The 24,656-nt window shown below is 40.3% G+C and overlaps 3 protein-coding genes across 3 annotated transcripts; 1 reads left to right on the top strand and 2 right to left on the bottom strand.

The window, feature by feature from the left end:
* Positions 1 to 1,226: 1,226 nt before the first annotated feature.
* On the bottom strand, positions 1,227 to 8,060 carry LOC136444599 (exosome complex component RRP40-like). Its single transcript, XM_066442225.1, has 4 exons — positions 7,865 to 8,060; positions 7,018 to 7,167; positions 2,941 to 3,095; positions 1,227 to 1,442 (listed from the first exon to the last, which is right to left on the bottom strand). The coding sequence occupies exons 1-4, from the start codon at positions 8,054 to 8,056 to the stop codon at positions 1,229 to 1,231; spliced, it is 711 nt and encodes a 236-aa protein (XP_066298322.1). The 5' UTR covers positions 8,057 to 8,060; the 3' UTR covers positions 1,227 to 1,228.
* Positions 8,061 to 9,603: 1,543 nt separating this feature from the next.
* LOC136444598 (large ribosomal subunit protein mL64-like) lies at positions 9,604 to 11,659 on the bottom strand. Its single transcript, XM_066442224.1, has 3 exons — positions 11,359 to 11,659; positions 10,399 to 10,543; positions 9,604 to 10,076 (listed from the first exon to the last, which is right to left on the bottom strand). The coding sequence occupies exons 1-3, from the start codon at positions 11,624 to 11,626 to the stop codon at positions 9,710 to 9,712; spliced, it is 780 nt and encodes a 259-aa protein (XP_066298321.1). The 5' UTR covers positions 11,627 to 11,659; the 3' UTR covers positions 9,604 to 9,709.
* A 186-nt stretch (positions 11,660 to 11,845) lies between these two features.
* LOC136444502 (histone deacetylase 3-like) lies at positions 11,846 to 23,546 on the top strand. The gene is made up of 15 exons (XM_066442077.1): positions 11,846 to 11,955; positions 13,244 to 13,326; positions 13,697 to 13,839; positions 14,353 to 14,434; positions 14,918 to 14,974; positions 15,387 to 15,442; positions 16,205 to 16,338; positions 16,912 to 16,992; positions 17,705 to 17,778; positions 18,501 to 18,565; positions 19,653 to 19,742; positions 20,102 to 20,160; positions 20,573 to 20,652; positions 22,725 to 22,885; positions 23,366 to 23,546. Exons 1-15 carry the CDS (start codon positions 11,895 to 11,897, stop codon positions 23,433 to 23,435), a joined length of 1,296 nt encoding a protein of 431 aa, XP_066298174.1. The 5' UTR covers positions 11,846 to 11,894; the 3' UTR covers positions 23,436 to 23,546.
* Positions 23,547 to 24,656: the final 1,110 nt, after the last annotated feature.

Here is a 24,656-nt window from a genome sequence, read left to right as displayed (position 1 = left end):
GTCTACATCTAACCTTTCAAAATCAAAATCTTTTATTTCTTTGATCCAACATGACAGAAGTACATATAATTCATTCAGATACATGCACTTCTGAATTGCGTTGATCTTACATTGCTAGTACCCCCAAATAGCCCCTTCAGGTAGGGGGGGGAGTTTAGGTCCCGGGCTAAGGCGGGCAGGCCTCCAGCCTGGCACGGAAAGACTCAACGGTGGGAACCGTCGCGACCGTGCCAGGCAGGGTATTCCATTGGGGGATCGGTTCTTGCGTGGATGGCATAAAACTTGGCGTCATGGCTCCCCTGGGCTGGTTTCAGCAAACTGTGTCTATATTAATATGGTTGCTAACAAGTTTGTAGGAGAAGGTCTGAGGCGCGCGTTCCTCCTCCTTTCGGAGAGAAGGGAGTCCCATGTTTGAGGAGGTGCCATTATAAAATAAACCATGATACAGAAACAGCAAGGGAACTTGCTGACCTACATGTATGTTCCACTTGGCACTACAAGGTGCAACAACAACACAGACTGAACAAGATTCTGAAGACCCCAAATCTCCATGATTTTTATCTATTTTTATAATCGATGTTTCTTATTTGCCAGAGGTATTTTTTTTACCTACCAATTTGATTCTATATCCCTGTGGTATTACCACAAGTCAAGGAGTATAGCTGCGATTTTCAACAAGTTAGGAAAACATGCATCCGCTGTTATTCAATTCAATCATTTCATATTCAATTCAATTTCATTGTAAAATATTTAAAAAAAATAATAATTTCTAAATCAGTTTGTATTATACAAACAATGTAATGACTTTTCTGTCCTTCATTGGTGCAGTTTCATGTTTTATTGTGTCAAATATAGTACATATGTACTATTTAAAACATATGTAAGTTTCAAACTGGAAAAAGGAACAGAGGCATTACTTCAAAGTGTATTTATTTGACAAGCCTGTAGACATAATTGTGTTATAAGGGAAGCAAAAAATATTGTGTGGTTACAGCCTGAAACTGCGCATATCAACAGTTTGTAATGGTAAAAAGAACTACATAACTGGAATGGTAACAAAACATAATTTTTTACCATCATCTGTATGAAAAACTGTGATCCATGGATCTCATATTGCAGATCTGACATTCCTGGAAGTGTCTTAATTTATGGATCTTTCCCTGTCTGAAGTAAAATCTTGACCAACGGAATACACTGTTGACTGAAATCCTTTTCCTTCCTTGGCGTATCAGAACCCGGAAAGTTTGTCCAATAGCTGACGGATCATCGTCCTTATTTGGGCATTTGTCATGTGCTCAGAGCTGGCGATGGCATTGGCCACAACAATGGTGTCCTTCACAGTCTTGGCTTTGACCCAGACACGTCCATTCACCCCCACAGCAGTCTCAAATGGAACGTTCTTCCCCAGGAACTTCAGGATGTCGCAGTTGGGAGAGAGCATTCTGGAAGGGGTGGAGGGAGAGTCAGGTTTATTTTTTTCAGTCACATACTAGTATTTCTACATCATGATCAGGCGCTTTTAGTAAAAATGTAAGTATAAGACCATAGGAACTTTTCCATTTATTTTAAAGATTTTAAGTTGTATGATCCCTGTAGTACATGTACATGTAATAGAAAGAAGGGGATCAAAGAGGAAATACATGTCTAACAAACCCACCCGCTTGTACTCATGTAATCTGTACATGTAAATGCCACCAGCGCTTCTGTGCAACTACTGTAATAGACGGATCCCAAAGCCACGCCCCCTGTTCGATTTCGAACACCTCCGCCAAAAACAGGGTTTGACGGACCAAACATGGCCGCCGCGGCTAGGTTGAAAATAATGCCACTGACTTCGGTTTAGCTTTTGTGGCACTGAAACTCTTTCAGAGCGGCCCAAATAAGAATGCTATGTCTTCTTTGTTGAAGGCAGTATCCACCGGGTAGAGTTGTTTAAGGAGGGGGTAGGTGCAGTTGCGGTGACAGCGTAATGTTTTCGGTCAATGTTAAAGCGGTATGCGCCGCATAGCTTTCCGTTGTCGGTGGGCATCAGCGCCCAGTTTTTGACAAGCAGCCGATGCACGTGTAAAACAGGGTTCATATATCTGTGACAGGGTTCCCACTGTATTGACTGCATGCATAACAGCTGCATGGTATTTAGTAACTAAGAATTAAAATGCATCATTTTACTTCCCTGTTTCCTTTAAAGTTAACCAGTTTCACACACCAGTACTGTAACTGAAGAGACGAAACTCTTCGCTAGCGGACTTTAGTATTAGTCAGCATGTGGTACAAGCTTCCTCTCCTTGAGTGACCAATCTATTTTCTTTTTAAATTCGTTTTTGTTCTGAGCATGCATTCAACCAATACAGTGGAAAACCTGTCCCAGATATACGTACCCTACTTTACACGTGCCATTTCTGCCCTGCCAACGCTGTTTTTGACGGAGGTGGGCTGAATAGAACAGGGGGTTCTATGGGTCTTCTATTCGTTCGATATGGTGTTTTGTACAGTAGGTTCAAGCTGCCTAAGAGTAACACCATACTGCAAGGTTTGATCCACTCACACCAGGTGTAATCTAAGCAGGGCTATCTCCAGGTTTAACTTTTGTTCTCCTCACTCATTTTTTTGGGAGTCCATCTTGTTAATTTTCATTGTTGAATCAATAATTATCAGCTCATCAAAATATGTTTTCAACAATTTCATGTCATGACGTTTTGAAAGGGATGGAATTTTTTCCATAACAGCAAGCAAATTTCCGTCCCGGGATGGAGGGATGGTTCCTTTGACTGGAGACAGCCCTGGATCCTATTCTCCAAGCAAAGGTTTAGATCAGGGGGCTAGCAGGCAGTTGTAAGAAATCACAGCCACTACAAATGTACTAGCCCCCAGACCAAAACCTCTGCTTGGAGCATACATGGGTCAAAATTAACCATACTAATTGATCCATTTACAACTCACTTCCTGACGAGGTTGAGTGAAGAGTGAAACATGAAGCCTCCGTCAGCAGGGATGACCCCGTACCCGGCGCTGTGACCTCCGGAGTCGATACACACCAGCTCTGGCTCCATGTCCTTATTAGCTACCAGCAGCTTGGCAAACACAAGGTCACCAACCTGGGGAGGGGGGGGGGGGGGCAGAAGAAAACACGTTTTTATTCATTACTCCGGGAAGGAGGAAGACCTCCTTCTGGGAGTATTGGGAGTGCTTTTGTTTGCGCGGTCGCAGCTATAACTCACGATCCCGTCGTCGCATTGGTGTGTAACTTGGCATATTGTTTGCCTGGTTCGGCGTGGTGATGCACATTGTCTTTGTTCCACGGTAACTACTTTAAACGTCAATGCAATATCGTAATTGCACCCCTATAATTAATGGCAAGGACCCCTGCCCTGCCAAAGCGACCATGTTATAACCCGTTACGCTTGACTGCAATACTTAAGGCAGATACGGGGTACAAAGATTCCCTACTTGCTGTGATTGTATAGTCCCTGTTACATTGTAAAATAGACAACGTGCATCACCACACGCAACCTAGCAAACGATATACCAAGTTACATACCAATGCGGCAACAGGAATTGTGAGTTTTAGCTGCGAACATGCGCAGAGTGACCTCCTGTCTGTGTATTAAGTATGCCGTGTCAAGTCGCAGCTCACATACTAGTTTGTGCGCACGAGACGGACGGTGCACTTTTAAGCACAGTGTGAAAATGGAAAATCTCTGGACCTTCAAACTTACCACACTTGTATTTTATAATACGGAGTCTGTGACAATGTAAACAGTTTACGCAGGGGATGAAAGATTGTTGAGACATGTCTCTCAGAAAAGTGTGCGCCGGCCGGAGACAGTGTCACTTCCGGGTGCTTCACCGGATTGTTAGATCCGGTGACCTTTGACCTTCCCGTGAAATGTTACGATAATACAAATTAGCCTTCTTTATTGCAAATACTTAGTAGGTTGATAGATATAGATCAGGCATGCCTGCAATGAATTGTTGAAAGAGAATTTACTGCATATTTGTAATTTTTGAAACATCTTGTAAGGCTGAATGGTTCGTTGATACTCTTCATAGATCAAGAGGGGCCATCTAGATCTAAATTTGTGGCTTTTCCCGGAATTTCTAGATCCTATCTGTGCCATGCTGTGAAAACGTACTTTTCAGCAGGTTGAACACTCCTGTATTGAACACTACTGTATGTAATAAGGACGTAATTCGGGTGTGTTTGCCCGCGAGTTCCTTACCAATAAAATCATTCATCATTCATCATCATTCATCATTCATTCATCATTCATCATTCATTCATTCATCATTGAAAGAAAAAGATAAATAAACACTTTTCTTTGCTTGCTCTAAAACACTACTTGGACTGTGCAGAGATGCAATTTGTGTGGGTCAATACTTTTCATTCTTTAATTACCGCTTATCGAAGTGCACTTTTCACACCTGGCTCCACATGCAACCCACGATTCCGTTGCTGCATAGGTACTAAAGTATCACAAAATGATGGTTCTAATCGAGAAATAGTGCTTCATGATAAAGATGACATAAAGTGGACCAAACCATTAAGTCTGGGGCCATAATTAACAATTATCCAGTATAATGGCCCATCCCTACACAATTAATCGCCAAATACAACAAAATAAACCAGGATAGTAATTGTCTGTGATTTCACACCTGACATCAATATCCATTTCATGCATTTATCTTACAACTGAGCAGGTCACTAGCAAAGGAGATTAACAAACACCTCACCCACAATGTACACACTTTAAATACTTCACGGAGAATTGTGTCCTACGGACTCTTGTTTTTTTTTTATACAGGGAAAAAATACTCAGGCATACTAGGGGTGGATACCGGTTCGGCTTGATAAGGTCCAAGTCCAGATTTAGGTCCAGAGATTTAGGTTCAGGTCCGTACCTGAACCTGGACCTGATCCTGTCTAGTTGACGTGTTTTGTTTTATTAAACCAATATCAAGCATAGAGAATTAAGACTGACATGCATAACTAAAAGTTTCTTGTTAAGAAGACTTTCAAGACAAACCAGTATTTGATATTTGAATGTTGCACTTACTTCAAATGCCTTTTTGTAAGAGGGGAGACTCAAAACACTTTTCATCAAACAAAATAGGAAAATATATTAGTGCTTTGTTCAGTTTTTTTTTGACTCAGGTTTTGGCTTTCATGTTTTTTTGGACTTGGTTCTTGGATGTTATACAGGTCCGAATCAGGTCCAGCGAACCGGTATCCACCCCTACTCAGGCAACAAGCCTGTTTTTTTAGGTATTATTATCCCTTATACTAAAATCTAAAAGCACATCTAGCACTATAGCACTAATTACATGATAACAAACAACCAAAATATTGCCAAGTTACATGCAGATATCGATTGCCAACTTTTAACATTAGAACTTCAGTCAGCCAATTTTGCATCTGTATGGGAAGCCAGCTTACTTGTTACGAAGTAACAGGGCTCGACATTAGAGCTGTACCGGGTACAATCAATTAGGTACATGTCCAAAATACCTGACCCTGCTGTATTGGTACTGGACCTGACTCAGGGGATGACCACTTTGACAGATAAAATTACTATGAAATTACCGTGGCAGTGCTCTAAAGCCACTCTAAAGCTCAGAAAACACATTTGCATGGCTGGAGTCAAATTTTCATCCGTGTTTTCATATAAAAGATACCTAGCACAATCAAATATTATGTTTTTACCAGTTCAAACATGCTTTTGTCCTTATTGAAAATCTAGCATTTTCCAAACAAGTAGTTTAGGTTCAGGTACCTGTACCTTAACCCGTGTACATGTACCTGTACCTAAATTTGTTTAGGTACACAGCTCTACTCAACATACTTTTTATAGCCACGTTACCCAGTGGGCAACCTAAGCCAAAAGCTAGATTACCCACAAATATTTCAGGTTACCGCAGGTCCAAGTACTAGTAGTATATTGTATACATAGTATTATAATAGTACATGTAGTCAGTAATATCCAGTATTTGATTTATTATAATGCTGCCGGGGTCCCTGACACAGTGAATGTGGATTAAATTTGATTCTAACCATTACATTTTCATCTATGTTGAGTGAATGTTAAGATAAATCTAGCAACATCACAGGGGAAAATTGAAGGTCATCAATTTGAAAGTCAGTATGACAGCTCGATGTTCCATTCTTCCTGACCTGATCTGATGTTGCCTCTAATGCGACATTGGTTATGACTAGGGGTGGGTACCGGTACCGTGTACCGGTACAAAACCGGTATTTCTTAATGGACCGGTCCAAAAAAACCGGTCCGTAAAAAATCAGTGGACTGGCCTATGGACCGATTAGAAAATTCATAGTACCAGGCGGCCACATAACTGGTCTAAGAAAATACAAAACAGCAGATTTAACTTCGTTTTCGAAGACGTTAGCTGTGAATCATACCTAGAAACACTTAAAGGAATAGTAAACAGACGGCGAGAAGAGTATAATTATAATTTTGAGACAAAGTGCAAACCTAAGAAACTATATCGTTCCAGACATGACGTTTGGAGACTTTTGCGTGTGTCTCGCTCTCCAAAATATGATGTACTGCGACACTACTATAATCAGGTACAGGTACAGGTCCGGACCTGGACCTGACCCTCTGGACCTGGACCTGGACCGGACCTGAATTTTTTGTACCGGTACCCACCCCTAGTTATGACCCTTGGTGCACACAGCAGTAGGCCACTCACACAAAATTCAGTGTCTCCACCCAGAAACTATAGTAGCTTCTAATGTTATATAATGGATGTGATATTGATGTAATCCGCTTGAGGGCACGGGTGCACTGGTGTATAACAGTTTCTGGGGGTGTGAATGGGGTATCTGAGAAGCCGACCTGGTGGACTGGCCTGGTGGAGAGGCCAGCTTTTTCTGCAAACCCATTCAAAAATTAATTTGAAGCATAAACTGCAATTTATAAGTTGCAAGGTTTCAATCTAATCCACATGTACTCCTTTATCCTTTCTTCCATTGTTTATCATTCACAACGGTGACCATACCTTCACGTTGGGTCTGTTCCTCTTAGTTGCGCCCTCGAAGGCCAGGTATGACAGAGTCGCCGGCTGTGTGGCGCCGATGTCCACTCTGAACACGTCTCCAGACTTCACTGTCACGACACCGATAACATCCTCACCCTTAGCTGGGATGTACTGTAGACAAATTACATCAAACACTCATGTTCAAAAATGAGTTTTTCCATAGAAGTACATGTATTGTCAATTCATTGTCATCAAGTACTGTAGGAGCATTCTCATTAGATAGCTTTATAAGCTTCATTCAAGTTAGAGCTAGATGTGCAAAGGTAAGGTGTGACAGGCCTTTCAGTGTAATGTAACCAGCTGCTGTCGTGCAGCGTACCTGCAAAGCTGTTCTGTTACGCCTAAACTAAAGGCTGTTATTTTTGCTACATAGGCTCAGATACAGAAGCTTGTGTGTTACTTTGAAGGGTGGTTATACTTATATACCGGCTATACATGTAACATTAGAGATACAGAAAGAAGTAACGTTACTAGTGCAAAAGCAAAGTATCTAAACTAGAGACAATGAATATCCACAGGTGAGAGGAGAAGAGTAGAGAAGAGTACCAACCAACCACGTCTAACACAAATAATAGCCAATTAATATTTTCAGTCCTCCACCCAACACATAATTTCACATGTTATATATAACGTTATGCATTCGTGCTCGTGTAACTCGATAATTCGAGGCTATAAGCTACAACCGCTGATTATCTTAATTTAACATGCCATCATGCAGCCACCCGTGAAAAACTACCATTCAACAACAAGAATGCAAGTCTTTGGTGTAAACAACAAGATAACACGTGTGCTGGCGGCGAGTCCTCACCCTTCTTTGGTGGCAGTCTATCCAGTATAAGTTGGGTTCCTTATGACGGAGGATCCCGCTTTTCGTTACTAGAACTTCCTCTCCCTCCTGCCTAAGTCCGGGGCCAAGTGCAACTTTAGACGTTTTCTCGGAGGCCCGAAATTCGGATAAAACGTCGCCGGGAATCACAACTTTACCGACAGAGTCCGCCATTTTCTTTTTGCAAAATTATGTTGACGAAGCCTGCGGTTCAAAAGCGACACTATACGGCTGACTGAAGTACTGCAACCAGTGCTCTTACTGGCGCGCGTGATTTGAGCACTGGAAGGGGTATGAGTACGGGAATGGTTATAGTAGCTTTCTGATACAGTCTCCTTCCTTCTCCATGCGTCTCTATCATTCTCTGCGATTCTCCCCAAAGCTACAACTTTTTCCTCCATTCTGCAGCACTCTCCTTAATATATCTACAGGACTACAGCTGTCCCCTTGTTGCTTAGCCTGGTTTCAACCAAGCCCCGTGTCCGCCCGCCGCCTGTAACGGCTATCCACCCACGGAGGGGAGAGAAACCCCCGGACAGCTGGAGTTTGCGTGATACAGACTACTTGTTGCTCAACTTGAAATTTAATGACATTTGCACATTTCTAAGTACAATGTAGTTATATTTGCATACATCGGATAAGACGTAACCCTCTAACGGGTGCCGCGAAATCCCCATCTAGTGCGTATTTGGGGTTGAAAACTATGGCGAAATCATAGAAAACCCAGTGGAAAATAGGTCAACTTTAACTCGAAAAATCTCGTTACTTTTCCCACAGAAGTCTGATTCCTCTGAAGAACTGTAGGAGATTAGCCAACTTGTCGCGATAACGGAGACAAATTTGTATGCTTGATCTGACCTATTTTGACTGCACTATTGACTTTTTCCGTATATACGACCATGTCTTAGTAATCAAAACGGCGTGTATCACCCTCTTAACTACCGACATTTCCAGCTTCAGACAAATCCATCAAGATCTTGATTTATAGGTGCAAAGACCCAGACAAAAGCAAGTTGTTTAAAGTATGAAAGTCTCATTTTAGCAAAGAAAGTGTGGCTTTTACCGTCTGATGAACCACACCATACCGTTACCTGCATTCACGGACGCTCGTTTTGAATCGGCCAACGCCTAGAATGTTATATGATAGGTGAATAGTATTAGAGGTGCTGGCAGCAAAGAAAGACATGGACACTGAAAACTCTTAACCTATGGCCTTGACAGCAACTTGTTTAACCAGCGAAGACATAGACTTTTAAACAGCACAATCCTTAAAGCCATGCATAGCATACCATTTTCTTGCTTACTGTCAAATTACTCTTAAATTAACGCAGATGAGGTGTGCATGGACATGTACCTACAAATATGCTGCGTTGAAAAATGACTTTTAAATAGTTACATTAATTAAGATGACAAAACAAGGCTAGGACATGTAAGAGGGCTTTTATTTGAAAATGACCAATAACTTGAGTAAGAAGCCATGGCATTTAAGAGAGTGACTTCCTTACAACAGTTTTCTTTTTTTTGCCACAACTCCACAATGACAGGTACTGATGTGTGGTAAGATAAATCTTAAACAGGTAATGGCTGCATAAATGTGTAGACTTATGGTATTTCAAAGACTGTTTATTAATATACACAGTTATGAAAATCATCTACAAAATCATCTTATTCTTCATGAAATAACTAATCTTCCTAGTTTTGCCAAGGAGGTTTTATATATAAAACCACCTTGGTTTTTCTTTAATATTGACAAAAACTGCAATTCAATATCTAATAGTACATGCTCATGATAAGAAAAAACAACAAAGTTCTATCAATATTTGGTTTCTATTGATCACTTTGATTTTTGTGAGGTTTAAGAGGAATGTCCGTGTTGATCGTCGCTCCGTCCTGTATTTTCGCGGCCTCAGCTGTAGCCATGGCGGCCTTGAACGCTTCTTTTATCGCCTCCTGTTTCGCTCTCTTCGCCTTCTTCTTCTGTTTCCTCTCTTCATTCTCTATTTCCTCTATCATGGCCACAAACTTGGGGCTGCTGGGGTGGACGTTGTAGCCCAGCCGCTCACGTGCCTGAGCGATCAGGCGCTCCTTACTTTTCTTGGTTTCCTCCAGCTGTTCTTTCTTCAGTCTGCGTTCTTCGTAAACTTGCTCGATGAGCTTCGGCATCCTCGCCATGTTCGCTGCGATCCGCTTCTCTCTGAAAGAGCAGTACAGTAGAGAATACTGTAATTCTTGTTTCTTTCACTGAAACTTTCTGTTCACTGTTTTCACAGTCACCTCTGAACTGTGAACTTATCATCATCGTGAAAAAACTGTTGTAATTATTTTTCTATTCCTTCACACATCTGTTCTGTGAAGTTAAAGTTCAGTGAAAATTTTCTTTACTGTGAAATTATGCTACCGTGAAGATAAAGTGAATTACAGTAGAACTTGTTATCTAAGAGCCTTTTTTTTACTGGCGCTGTAACTTCTGAGAGCCAAAAACGATTAGCAAAGTCTTTTGAGATTGTCTAACCCACCTGGCTAGGCGATCGCTCTCCTCTGCACTCCTCTTGATGGCGATGCTCTGCTGCATCTCCTGTAATGTTGGGTTCCAGTCTCTCTCCTCCACCTGCATCTCTGCAAGCTCTGCTTTGGTTGGCCAACAGATGGATGGGTCCAACCCTGAGAAAATAAAACAGCTACTTTAAATGTTGTCATTTTCTTGGTGCATTAATGATTAGGGATTTCACAGTAACCTCTTTGCTGCGAATTTAAAACCACCATGAGACTGCTTGTTCTGTCTTCTCTCCATGCACTTCATTGTTTCAATCGCAAACAAAAAAACACCACGAACACTCCATTTTTCCCTACCACAATTGCAGTACATGTATTACCTGTTGCCCTTAGAGTGTATTATTCTAATACTTAGCCACTAATCGTTCTACCTCCCTTCCCTATTCTTCTTCTACTCCCTCTTTTATTCCCTAGATCACTAATGTACTTCTACTTTCTAGGCATGCTTATTATATGTAGAAAAAGTTACATTTTAAGAAACAGGCACTCATATCCTTCCCTCCCCTCTTCCTTCATCCTGGCTTTTTGCTGACCCTCACCCATCCCATATGACTCCCCCTCTCATAATGTTTCCCCTTTCCCTCTCTTTCAATCATCTTTGCCAGCCTGGATATCGTTAGTAGGAAATCATCTTAGGGCTGACGGGTGTTTTACCGGCCCAAGTATTGCTAAGCAATGGCCTTTTCTAAAAGGCTAACTTTCTAGCCAACCTTTCTAACTATTGTCATGAGGAGGTAATTGAAACCAACCCCGTAAAAATTGCCCGGCTTGCTCCAATATACTGGGCGGCGGCCAACGCTCACAACACCGTAGACGTACCGGGAAGCTCACGACGGTATGGTTACCGGGCTACATCTTCGCTTCTACTCAGATTATCAGTTTCCAGTACCGCGCAAAGTTGTAAGAATATCAGCTGAGCCTACCTGACGCCTCCCCATGTCGGCCCCACAGTTTACGGTCAAACTTTAGCGTTTTCTGGAACTCCGGAGTTTTGGGGTCGGACTTGTCGGGTATGTATCTGCTCCTGTCCAGCGGGAACGGCGGTGCTCTGTATCTCGCCACTTGCACACAAGAGTCATTCTGTGTCCTAGAATATCTTGAAGCCGTAGAAGATCCTAGACAAGGGCTGAGATTCCTGAAATGGCACAAAAAAGCTAATCTTGGGAATTCACGAGCCATGGAGGTCGCCATTGTGATGATGAATATTTCAGTGCCTCCCAACAAGTCCACGTATCAAGACCCTATAGCCTTTCCAAATCCAACACATGTTTAGGATTTGATAAGTTATAAAAGAAGAGTATACATACATTAAACATATAAAGATCAGTTACAAGCTTTTCAATTTTTATCTAAGTGATATTACTACTACAATCATTTGATATAGGGTCATTTTGATGACATTTAGAAATGAAAATAACTTATATGGCATATTTCTGGTACAAGTATAGGGTCTTGCAAGATGGGTTCCACTAAGACTGTGGCGTATTTTTTCGATCCCGACGTCGGAAATTTTCACTATGGTAGGTTCAGTTTTTCTAACCAATGTATTGAGTACTTTGTATTAAAATGATGTAGCACCCAAGGAATATCTTTCTTTGGTCAGTGTATGAATTTTTGTTCTCTTTTCGTTGGATACTCTGACAGAAAGGGGGAGGGGGGCACGTAAGGTTTTCTTTGCAAATTCTTTGTTGTTCAGACGACTGATAAGATCAAATCTGCCTGACGTTTCTGATTTCTTGTTTGGGGTTTTGGTGACGTATAACATATTTTATGCCTTCAACTTTAGAAACTATCAATCTATGAAGTAAAATAATTGCACTGCTACGATCTGTATATATGGAAATATAATTTTCTTCAACAAGAGATTTATTCAGTGTTTCACGTAAAATCATAGCAAAAAGTAAAGTTACACGTAGCCTCAGCGACTTTTGGAAGGCTTCCCTTGCTTTCATTCTTAAAAGATTGGATAGCAAGCAAAAGAAGCCATCAGTTGCTGCTGCTATGTTACATATAATGATTTTTGTAGTAGTGTCAGATTGACATGGAAGTCTTGTTGAGGTTATGCTTTCGGCACTGTGTGTGTATGTGTGTGTATGTGTGTGTGTATGTTTATTTATTTATTTATTTATTTTGATTTACCACATTTTTGTGGAAGGATTGACATAACAGGTGAGCTATCACCTTTTCAAGATGTCATCCCAGACCGGACTGTAAGATTTGGTCCACCGCACACCGGGGCATGCCCCTACTCTTTTTCGAAAGGTGTGGTGGGTTCTTTAACGTGCGCGGGGTGTTGCTCTCCCCAAACACGGGACCTCCATTTAACGTCCTATCCGAGGGACGTCCCTAACCCTAGATGAGCTAGGTACTCATTTGCACCTGAGTGAAGTGAGGAAAGTCGTGTTAAGTGCCTTTCCCAAGGGCACAACGTCGGGGCGCAAGTTCGGGCGCAAGTCTCTGGGCACACCTGGGATTAGATCCCGGGACCCATTGTTTGACAGCCGCGTGTTCTTCAGTTGCGCCACACGACGCCACACAATGTGCATGTGTTTGTATGTGTGTGTGTGTGTGTGAACATCATGACTCAAGTAGCTGTATGTGGATGGATCCTTATGTAATGATATTTGGTAGCTGGGTAGTCAGGAAAACAAAGGTGAAGTTCGATAAATTATCGGCTAATCATTATGGGCTAATCAGGTGTTGAAAATAAACAAAAACGTAATGTGTGACTTACTTAGTTTGTGAATCATTCTGTTCCTGTCCTTCAATGATCATTGGTATTAATGATTGAATATGTATCTACCCCAGGCCAGGGCCACCCCATGAAACCCCATCGCTTGGCCCTCACACACAGCCTAGTTCTCCACTATGGGCTCTACAAGAGGATGCAGGTAAGGAAATCTCTGAAACTCCATGTATAATATTTATTGTTATTCTTGTTCTATCAATTATATTATAGTATTTATGTTCAACTGTCTTTTCTGCGAGACGGGTGTCTGTCCATCAAATGGTGGCCTCGTTTTGATTGGGAGGTTTTGAACAGAGGCCGCCCTCTTTAAAAAAATTGTGCCACACGTTTGCCTGAGAAATTGGTTTATAAAATTGAGAAATGCGCACTATCTTGTGTTTTGTGTTTGTGAGTGTTAAGGGACGCTGCCAACCGATGGAAAGTCTCACTCTTTTTTTTTTGTACATGTAAATGTGAACCCTGCTATTTTTTTGTAATACTAATAGTTGTTCCATCTTTTACGGTGTGCGCAGGTGTACCGGCCATACCGCGCTACGGTCCACGACATGTGCCGCTTCCACTCCGAGGACTACATCGACTTTCTACAGCGCGTGACTCCGCAGAACGTCCAGAACTTCACCAAGAGTTTACAACAGTTCAACGTCGGAGATGACTGGTATGTGTTTTTTTTTACAAACACATGTACAACTGGACTAAACACCAGTCCTATCAGTATCACCTTCCATTCAGTGTGTCCCAGACCCTAGTTCAATATGAAAATCAGGTTCACATTAGCCTTTTTTTAGGCCGTAGGGTTGATGGGTTGTTATCCACTGTGTCTTGGGCACAGTATTGGAAGGCGCAGCCCAGCCCTCTCCTTCCACCCCTTTTTGCCTCCCCAACTGAAGTCAGGCACCCATTTTCACACCTTGGTAAAATGCCCTTCAAGGACACAATGTCTAGGCAGAAACACCAGGAATCAAACCTCTGACCTCTCAATGTCGCAGCATGCTAGCTTTGCCACTCGACCATTAAACACCAAATATCTTTTACATGGCCTACAGAATTGGCATGCTTGTACATACTTAAGGATAATACTTACAGTCAAAGCTCTTTTATAGTAGCCATATATTACATAGCGCTTCTATGGTTGACAATGTTCCATGATGATTTTTTCCCATTGTTGCAGCCCTGTATTCCCTGGTCTCTTCAACTTCTGCTCCATGTACACCGGAGCTACCCTGGAAGGAGCCGTCAAACTCAACAACAACGTAAGTCACAGATAAACACTGCACATCGGATAAACATTAGAGGGATACCAGCCATTGCCAGGCCAATATGCAATGAGGTACTAGAATATTCTTCATTCAGTGACTTTAGAAAGGTAACTTTACTAACAAACACAAATTTTCGACGCCCACTGTACGTCTTGATGACAGAAGAACCTAGTTTCACAAGAAGATCTACACAAGTCTCGACCTAGTCTCGCGCTCTCGCAGACTAGGTCACTCTGTGATCAAGACGTACAGTGGACGTCAAAAATTTGGAGGTCTGTTTTTTGTTACCTTTCTAAGTCACTGATTAAAGAATATTTTAGTAACTGGTAAATCACATGTGAGTAATGAATCTCTTCAATAATGTGCAATGAGATTTCCTACGGGCACATTATTTCAAATGATACTATAGATAGGTCTTGGTTTGATATGTACAGTACATTTGTACCAAACAATGTGTTGTGCCTTATTATTTTGCAGATTTGTGACATAGCAGTGAATTGGGCAGGAGGTCTACATCATGCAAAGAAATTTGAGGTAAGAGCACCCACATAACCTTTTTTTTTTAAACAAAGCCATCACACTTTTGCTAACGGTACTCATTTTACAGTGAGTTTTCAGAATTCAGGTTTCTGAAGCATGTTGGTATGCCTGAAGTTTAGAATCGTTGATAATAATCACAACTTTATTCCAGTAGAAGTTGTTTCACCCTTGCTCAAACATTTCCAGATCTCACAACTCTTAAAGTACCATCTAACTGAATGAATTAAGTTTCCTCTTAGAAGCAGTTTAAATATGCAATACTTTTCAAGTACTACCTTTTTGTTATTTAAGCATACAACACTTGTATATATATATGTAGTCACTGTGTAAAGAAATCAAATATCTAAAAACATGTTATTTGTGATGAAGCATCTTATCTGACAATTCACTCTTTTCTTCCCCGTAGGCATCAGGGTTCTGCTATGTCAATGACATTGTCATTGGGATACTGGAGCTACTAAAGTAAGTACATGTATGGTCCTAAGAAGTTATGATATTATCTTCAGATATTCTCTCAACATCGCCTGATTAGAAATGTACCTCTGCAGTCTTCAACCATCAGTAACTGTTGATAGAATTTTATTTTTCACTCTTTGTTGTCTCTTCTCCTACTCCTCCTGTCTGTTAATTCCTTAGGCAGGTATCTCACCAGACTGCCAAATTGCGCTAAGAAATTGCGAATTTGTGAAAGATTTCCCTTGCGGTATGTTGCACTAAATTTGTGACCATTAAATGATTAATATGAAGCCCAGATGAGCCATACAAAACAATTGTACCAGGAATGTCATATTCTCAGTATCGATACAAGCTTAAGATAACATTATTGGAATTGCAGTTAATCAAAAACTAGCGTGTAATTATTGAAAACTCATGAAAAAGAGATTTGTATTATTACAAGGATGTACATCGTTTTGTGCCATTTTGCCCATTGCAGATTTTTTGCAAATAAAAGAAAAAGCAATTTTGGTGCAGTCCAGGGAGATACCTGCTTCAAAGTCAACGTCTTGTCAATGTTTTCTGAATTGCATTTATTTATTTGTTGGTTTAGCAATAGCATCCTAAATCCATAGTTTAAATTGAAAGACAGCAACAGCACTTGACTTCTGTCATGATCATTCTGTCTAAATGTCTCAAGCACAGAAATGATCATTATGATCTATATTTAAGACAAGGTGTTGATTCACAAAGTTTGTCATTCTAAGAAATGTTTGCCCCCCTCCCCAGGTACCACCCACGTGTTCTGTATGTTGACATTGACATTCACCATGGCGACGGCGTACAGGAGGCGTTCTACCTGACGGACAGGGTCATGACGGTCTCCTTCCACAAGTACGGCAACCACTTCTTCCCTGGAACAGGTTTGTTTGTTTGTTTGTTTGTTTGTTTGTTTGTTTGTTTGTTTGTTTGTTTGTTTGTTTGTTTGTTACCTGCAGAATTGATATGTTCACATGTTAACAGTATCATATGTCCCATCGTCCCTTTAGAACCAAAAATTTCCGTCTTCAAGTTAACATTTTTAGATTGTAGGTAAAGCTAGTCCCATAACCTTTTTTAGGCTGTGGGGGCATTGGTTTGTTAATCCACTGTGTCTAGGGCACGGTATTGAAAGGCAGAGCCCAACCCTCTCCTTCCACTGCCTTATACCACCTAACCGTAGTTAGGTTCCTATTTGGGTGGAGTGAGGAAAGTTTCCAAGGACACAGCATCTAGCCAAGACTGCCAGGAATCGAACCTGTGACCTCTTGATCTCATGCCTACCATCTTTGTCACTCTGCGATTCAACGGCACAACTTATATTTTAGATTCTAATGTATCATTATTCGTTTAAATGAAGGAGTGGTCTATATGCTACAGACTGTGTTTTATTTGTTATTTGTATTGCCTGTACATTTGTTTTGTGTGTACAATTTGTCTGAATTTTGTCATCTCAGGTGACATGTATGAGGTTGGCGCAGAGGGTGGGAAGTACTACTCACTCAACGTACCACTCAAGGACGGGATAGATGACCACAGTAAGATCATTTTCAACTATCTTTCATACAGTTGCTTTGTCTTTAAGGCCTGGATTTCAAACCTGTACAAGTGACCACCCCTACATAAGGGCCACCTGGCGTGCTTAGTCCAGTGGTTAGCGATCTTGCCTTTGAAACTAGAAGCCCGGGGTTTGATCCCGTCTGTGTCGCTTACCCGACATGCACGATACCGGAAAGGGTCGCAGTCCTTAGGACAGGACATTAAGCTGTGGTCCACTGTTCATTGTGCCTGTCAAAAAGAGCTAGGGGAATTTCCCCGGTACAATGAACCTGTAAATAGTACATACATAGCGTCTGTCTTCTCTGTCACGACCAGTGGAAGATTAGCTCATCTGTTCATTGAGTTCATTTAAGCTAAATTGGTTCAAGATCACTTTCCTTTCCTTTGCCCAATAATATACAGCAGTCAAATAAGTTACAAGTGACCATCTCTACAATATACATAAGGACCACCTAGCCAATGTGACCACTCTTTGGTGGTCCTTAGATAATTTTTCCCATTGACACAAGCATTAAGAATCCTGTCTATAGTGACCACCTGTCCACATAGACCAGATTTTATCTGTCCCCTGAGTGGTCTTCTTGGGCAGTTTTGACTGTACTTCTTTGTTGTTTTTAAAAGAAGAAGCCACTGACATGTACACTTCATGACAGATGTTTGTTTGTTTGTTTTTCTTTCTGTCTGTCACAGATTACCGCCAGCTGTTCAATCCCATTATGCAACAGGTCGTTGAGTTCTTCCGCCCCACTTGTATTGTGCTGCAGGTGAGGTTGTAGTTACAGGTGCCACAAATGGCAAGCCAGTAAAGTCTATATTGTCTAGAGTAGTTTGTGGTATAACTTCTAAAATTTCATGTACATATTACATGTAATGATGAACATGTGTGATGATGTGCTGGATAGCAAAGTTGTTTATACACAATGAAGTGTTTTATTCAAGCTGACATTTCAGTGACTATCTGTCACTTTTCTGAGGGCAATACTGAAAAGTTCTATTTTGCCCTGCAGCTAGCTTTAGGTATCCCTGCTAACAGATTTAGTCCCAAATGTAAAGTACTATGTTCACATATTAACACCATATGGACCACCTAATATGTCTCTATGTTAAGGACAGCATTTGAAATCAGTGACACCTATAGTGCAAAATGGAAGTAGTCAATATTACCCAGAGGAAGGTGACAGACGGTCACTTGGTTGTGAATAAACAACTTTTTTGTTATCCAACCTGATGAAACTATTCCAGGTTGAGGATGTGTTGTCCAAAACATTTGTGATTCTCAGAGCTCACATAGAACACATAGAAAACCTACCTCTGACAGTAGTACTTTATGCACCCTTTACACAGGGATGATAAAAACAGCAAAAATACAAGAAGAACAAGGAATGAATGAATGAATGGAAGCCTAAATTTTCAAGAGAATGTGGAATTTTTCCACTTTTTAAAAAAAAAAGAAGTGAATGACACATCCTGCTTATGTGTTCTTTAGTGTGGTGCCGACTCTCTGGGCTGTGATAGGCTGGGCTGCTTCAACCTCAGTGTCAAAGGTCATGGGTAAGTAGTAAAATCATTCTTTATTCTATACATGTATGTCCAAAATCACAAGCAGCAACCACCTTCAGCTATGTGGATACAGTGATTCCACTCATATGGCAGTTTACATACGTTTGATATACCAAAACCTTTTCCATATCTACACTACCAAAAATCTTTTTTCTTATTCTTTCTTATTTTTGTTGTTTTCTTATGTTGAGAAAGATTTTCTTATACAATAGAAAAACAAGAAAATTCTAGAAACCTTCTGGGAAGTCTGGTCTATGTCAATTCTTACACAAATAATTTTTTTCTAAAGTTAACTTATATCAAGAAAGTTCAAGAAAGTATTTCTAGCATGCTGTTTGCCAATAAGAACTTTCTAGAAAAATAAGAAAAAATTGCTTTCTCTGTCTTAATGTAAGATTTGTTTTTTGTTTCCTCAAATTTTTATTCTTACAGATTCTTCCCATAAGTTATTTTTTCTAGAAAATTTGATTCTGCTAGAATTACTTTTCTTGAACTTTCTCGGTTGAAGTTAACTTAAGAAAAAATTCCTAGATGCAATTCTTGTTTGTGCTTAAAACAGGGATTCCTGTTTGTGCTTGATACAGGGATTCTTGTATACAGAATAACATTCTGGCTGACACTAACAGACAGAAACATTTTCTTTGTAGAAGGAAAAACAAGAAAGATAAGAAAAATGATTTTTGGTAGTGTATGAAAGATCATTGTTGTGTGTATTTTCTTATGTCCTTCTCATGTTAGTAAAGTAGAATGATGATACGTATACTGTATTATGGTATTTCTGTATCACAGCTGTATGCCAGTAGCCACTACATGTATGATTCTCAACTGGTAGCAGCCTCACAGTTGAGCCCCTGGTTCTGATTGTAATTATAACTGGAAGACACCGCTTCTCCGTTGGGGATGTACCTGTCTTTTGGAAGGGACGTAAAATGGGGCTCCTATGCTCAAGGAGGTTCGTGTTACAGGGAAAGGTTAGCAACGCCTCCCTGTAGATATAAACCCTGATACTGGAACAGCAAGGAAACTTGCCACTCGGCACTACAAGGTTAACAACAACTTGTTCTTTCCCTCCCCACAGAGAGTGTGTGAGCTTCATGAAGGGTTTCAACCTCCCCCTGCTGGTACTTGGGGGAGGGGGGTACACTGTGAGGAACGTGGCAAGGTGCTGGTAAGTGTCACAGTCAAATTATACACATAGCTCAGCTGTCTACACCAGTCATTGCCTTAAGCCTTTTGCAGTACAGTGTATAGTTTCTTAATGGATTGGGTGTTTTCTTTGTTGGTGTATTAAATTACATTTGTATGAAATGTTGCGCACTGATAAAGATAAGAAATAGTAGAATAATATAGTTAATATAAAGTAATAAATTATTTCACCTGAATGTTGTCTGAATAATCAGCGGAAGTGGAAATTAATGCTTCTGAATGTAGTTCAAGGGATTTATTTTTGGCGGCACCTTCAGGGCTAGGCTTATAGTATATGATTTCTTTGTTGTTGTTGTTAACACTTGTTACATGTCTATGCAGGACACACGAGACAGCTCTGTTGTTAGATGAGGAAGTCAACAATGAGCTGCCCTATAATGGTTTGTCTTTTTTGCTATCAATTCTACCATTCATGATAATTCATGAAAGATTGAGCAATCTTTTCCCTAGAATATTCATTTGTACTCAAAGCAAGCCATACAAAGTTCAATCTGAAATAGAAATATTTGATGAGTGTAAAGAAATGATATTGATAGTGCCTGCTGCGTGATACATTTGTATACAGGCTGTGTATTCAGCTGTATCTACCCTAGACTTATATGGGACTCATGTACATGTGTATCATGTTTGCCAGCATAACAGGAAAAATTAAAGGGTACTGGACATAACTGTGTCCAATCTAGACAGAAGAGGGCCCAGGTGCCAAAGACAAATTGTGATATACCCTGTTTGCCTAACTACATGTAAAATGTGTTTCTACTAATGTCTGAAAATCTTTTCTTTTTTTCTCAGAATATTTTGAGTACTTTTCACCAGACTTCACACTTCACCCTGATACCAGCACCAGGATTGAAAACTGCAACACCAAGGGGGTAGGTAGAGGGGTGTTTGTACGGAACAACTCCTTTTTCTGGTACCTGTTGTTATCTTCGCCGAGTACTATAGTACTCGGGGTAGATTATGTTTTCGGTTGAGCCAGCTGTTTGGTGGGTCTGTATGTATGTCAAGAGCATAACTCAAGAAACCTTTGATGAATCTTTATGATTTTTGGTAGGTGTGTAGTGGTTGTGCAAAGGAAGGTCAAGTTCAAAAATGGTTCACCATGCGTTTTTCAACAGTACTACAGCGGACTTTTAATTTTCGTGCGTTTGTATGTAGGCAAAAAAAGTGACGGAAACGTTGATGGATCTTCATGATTTTTTGCAGGTGTGTAGATGTTGTAGAAACGGAGGTCAAGTTCAAAAATGGTTCTCCTGGCATTTTCCGTCGGTACTGCAGCAGCCTTTGTGTGGATGTGCATTTTCTTGTGGACAACATAACTCAAGAAGCCGTTGATGGATCTGTATGATATTAAGTGGATGGGTAGGGTTTACGGAAAGGAAGGTCAAGTTCGATAATGGGCCTTCTAGCGAGTACCTAAGGTACTGCAGCGGAGCTTCAAAATTTACTGGCTTATTTTCTGAAAGTGCTATGGTCATGATATTTGTGTGGTAGATAGTTCATGCCACAAGAAGTAAGTTCTGTAAGTTTGGGCCCCCTAGCGGCTTGTTCAGAACTGCAGTGGGTGTTTTTGTTTTGACATTCGGACACGTATTACTTGAGAAGGGGTGAAGAGATTGTCGTGAAGTTTTGTATGTAGAGAGCTCAGATGGTGCTTTGCACAATCGATGTCTAATTATAGAAAACAGGAGCTAATCTGCATAATTAGTAAGGATAATTGTAAATCCATTACATTCCATAATGGGGCATGTGACAGTGTTCCCGAAACAGGCCAGCAGAAGGCCTTGCCTAGAAGCATAAATAAACAGATGGGGTACATAAATAAACAAATGGGGCAGTCTCACTACAATTCAAGCAGATGTGTGGGTCCGGTTGGTTTTTAAAGTGTTCAGTTTCGGCATTTTTGTCCAACACACGGGTTGAGACATAACGGAAAGGGAACAAAATAGAAAGCCTTACAAAACACCTAAAAACATGTGAATAACCAGCCGGACCCACTCCTCTGCTCAGAGAGTACACTGCACCAAAACTGCACCACTGCTAGGTATTACCTAGCACCGTATGGAAAAGTAACATGTACTATGTCTTGCAAAATGTGTATGATATGGAATAAAGATTTATTCTATTCATATATATTGACTGTACCATTTAATTATAACTTTCAATTTTTTTGATAACATATATCAGCACACTATACACATATACTAGTCCTGTACCACCAAATGATTTTTATCCCTATCTAGACTGGACTCATTCTCCCCCCCCCCCCCATCATAACTTTCAAACGGCATGGTGTATGATCAAGTTTGCAGGGGGTGATAAGCATGTAAATATTAATCACTCTCCACAATAAGCCTTGATTATTTGGCGAAGATAATGTGTTCGTGGAACTCTAGTTATCCATAATCTCTGTTTGTCTTAACATCTTTGACTTTGACTTTATTTGGGATTCACAATTAGCTTACAATATTGAATGTAGCTATTCTTCCTGGGGTCCTTAAACAAATTCATAAACACATCGATACAACATTTTGTAATACTACCTTACAATTCAGCTTTTGATTTCTGTGTTTATTTCCATATGTGTATGTAACCTCTTTCCATGACTGTGTTTCTTTATATTTAACATAATGGAAGGAAAACATGTTGTTTTGCTCTGTTTCTTCTTCCATTTCAAACAAATAAGGTCAATGACCTGGACCACTATGGTTATTAGTAAAGTAGCAGACATCCTTTGGTGTTAAATTACACTAGCAATTACTCTTAGCAAGTGCCAGGACAGAGTTTGAGGGGCTGGACACCTTATAATATATGATTGTGTTTGAGTAAGAATCAACAGATCAGTAGTTTGTAACCCTACACCATGTAAAGATAAATATTTTATGTATTTGCTTGCAAACTGTATTGTTCCAGCTGTTTCTTTATATTGTTTTTCTTGTCTCAGTATCTGGAGCAGATTCGGCAGACCATCAACGACAACCTGAAGTCGCTGAGTCACGCGCCGAGCGTACAGATGCACGACATCCCGCCGGACCTCTTCAGTCTGGAGGTGGTGGAGGAACCAGACCCCGACATACGCGAGAGCGTACAAGACCAGGACAACAGGTACAGAAGTAGTAAAGGGGGAGGAAATCATGCCACAAATTTTAGAAGGGCAGATACTTTGTAACAGGTTTGTACAAAGCTTTTTGGAGATTTGAGTTCCAAAATGTATTGTACATCTAGTTGCATTTTCAATGTAGGCCAGTGTATTTGTTTTTCTGGTGATAATACAATAGCATAGGGAAAACTGCCAAGTATTTTCATGTGTAAAGTCTTACATTCTTGAATGAATTCATCAGGTTCAACCTGGTAAATCACTGTGGATAACAAGGATTTCAGAAAATCTTTCCTGAGATAAACTCATCATGTCTTAGACTGCATTCTCCACACTGCATCAGTGGCACTTAGCTGCAGTGTGAAGTAGATCTAGTTAGTATTGCCCTGAGGAAGGTGACAGACAGTCATTAAAACCTTGGTTTGAATGAAACAAGCTTTCTTTTCCTATATAGTCTTATGTTTAAGTGTTTATTTCCTTGATTGCAGGATTGAACCAGCTAACGAGTATTATGATGGAGACAAAGATCAAGACAGAGACAACGACCTGGATGTATGACAGTCCAGAACTCAGTTGATGCAGCGGATTACAGCTTATGTATTGTAAATAGATATATGTGTAGTCATTCTAAACCTACATGTTCCCAAAGACTCCTGGTGAAGATTTTGTTATACTTTCTGAAGGACAAATTGATAAAAAAAGATATGAGAAATACAATTTTGGTTTAATGGCGAAAGATAGCATTTATTACAACAATACAGGACAAGTTGTCATAATGATTTTGTCCACTCTATCCTGTAACAATGGTTTTATAATGTTAAGCTCCTGTGCTGATTAATCAGTTTTTACATTGCTTGTACATACTTGTTAACCTAAACCCTCCTCCTTTGACCTCGTGCTCTTTTTACCTTCTTCAGTTTTGTATCAATTGTTTCAATTGTATGGTATACTTCCTTACTATAGGAAGTCAGTAGGTACTGCCATGAAGACATGATACATTCTCCATATTGTGTTGGTCAAGTATTAAACAGCAATATTGAGATGTAGTATTTATCACTGTATTTACTGTATATTGTTAATATTTGCTACATGACATTATTTCTTGAAGGAAAATCATTATCAATAAGCCAGTCTGTATAATACAGTTGGGAAATGAAGGAACCTGCATGACCACCTACATGTTACCATTGATTATTACCGGTTAAGCCACAGCAAGTAATTTTTATGGATGACAGCAGGGCGATCATTAATTTTCGCCTGATTTCGAAATAAAAAGCAATAAATTTCATTGCCCTCCGACGGTGGTCAACATGCCAAAAATTGGCAAATATGTCGTAAACGTTGATAGTCTAAGGTGTTTCATTGCATATGAATACCCAGTGTAGTTCCTGCCCATGATGGTATTATAACAAGCTGTTTTCTGCATTTGTTCTAGCAAGGACATTATATGAATATTTTTTTTTTGGGGGGGGGGGGTTCTAGTTAATTGAGCTGTATACACAAGGTGTTTTATCGCATATGAATACCCAGTGCAGTTGCTTCAGATGATGGTACAACAAGCTCTTTTCTGCATTTGTTGTAGGTAGTCTATTGAGATGTATACATATCTACATGTACAAGGACATGTTAACTGTTGAATCTTGGAGGTTTTATATTATACAGTAGAAGCCACTTAATTGCACCTCGGATAAACGCACCTTCCATTTAATTGCACCAAATCCCAAAATCCCAAACCGGTTCCCATTCACTGCATTGTTAGTGACTCCGCATATCTGCACC

Source organism: Branchiostoma lanceolatum, chromosome 11 (genome assembly GCF_035083965.1).
Source record: "Branchiostoma lanceolatum isolate klBraLanc5 chromosome 11, klBraLanc5.hap2, whole genome shotgun sequence".
NCBI lineage: Eukaryota > Metazoa > Chordata > Leptocardii > Amphioxiformes > Branchiostomatidae > Branchiostoma > Branchiostoma lanceolatum.
Note: the sequence above shows the minus strand (reverse complement) of the source record. Positions and strands in the feature narration are given on the sequence as shown.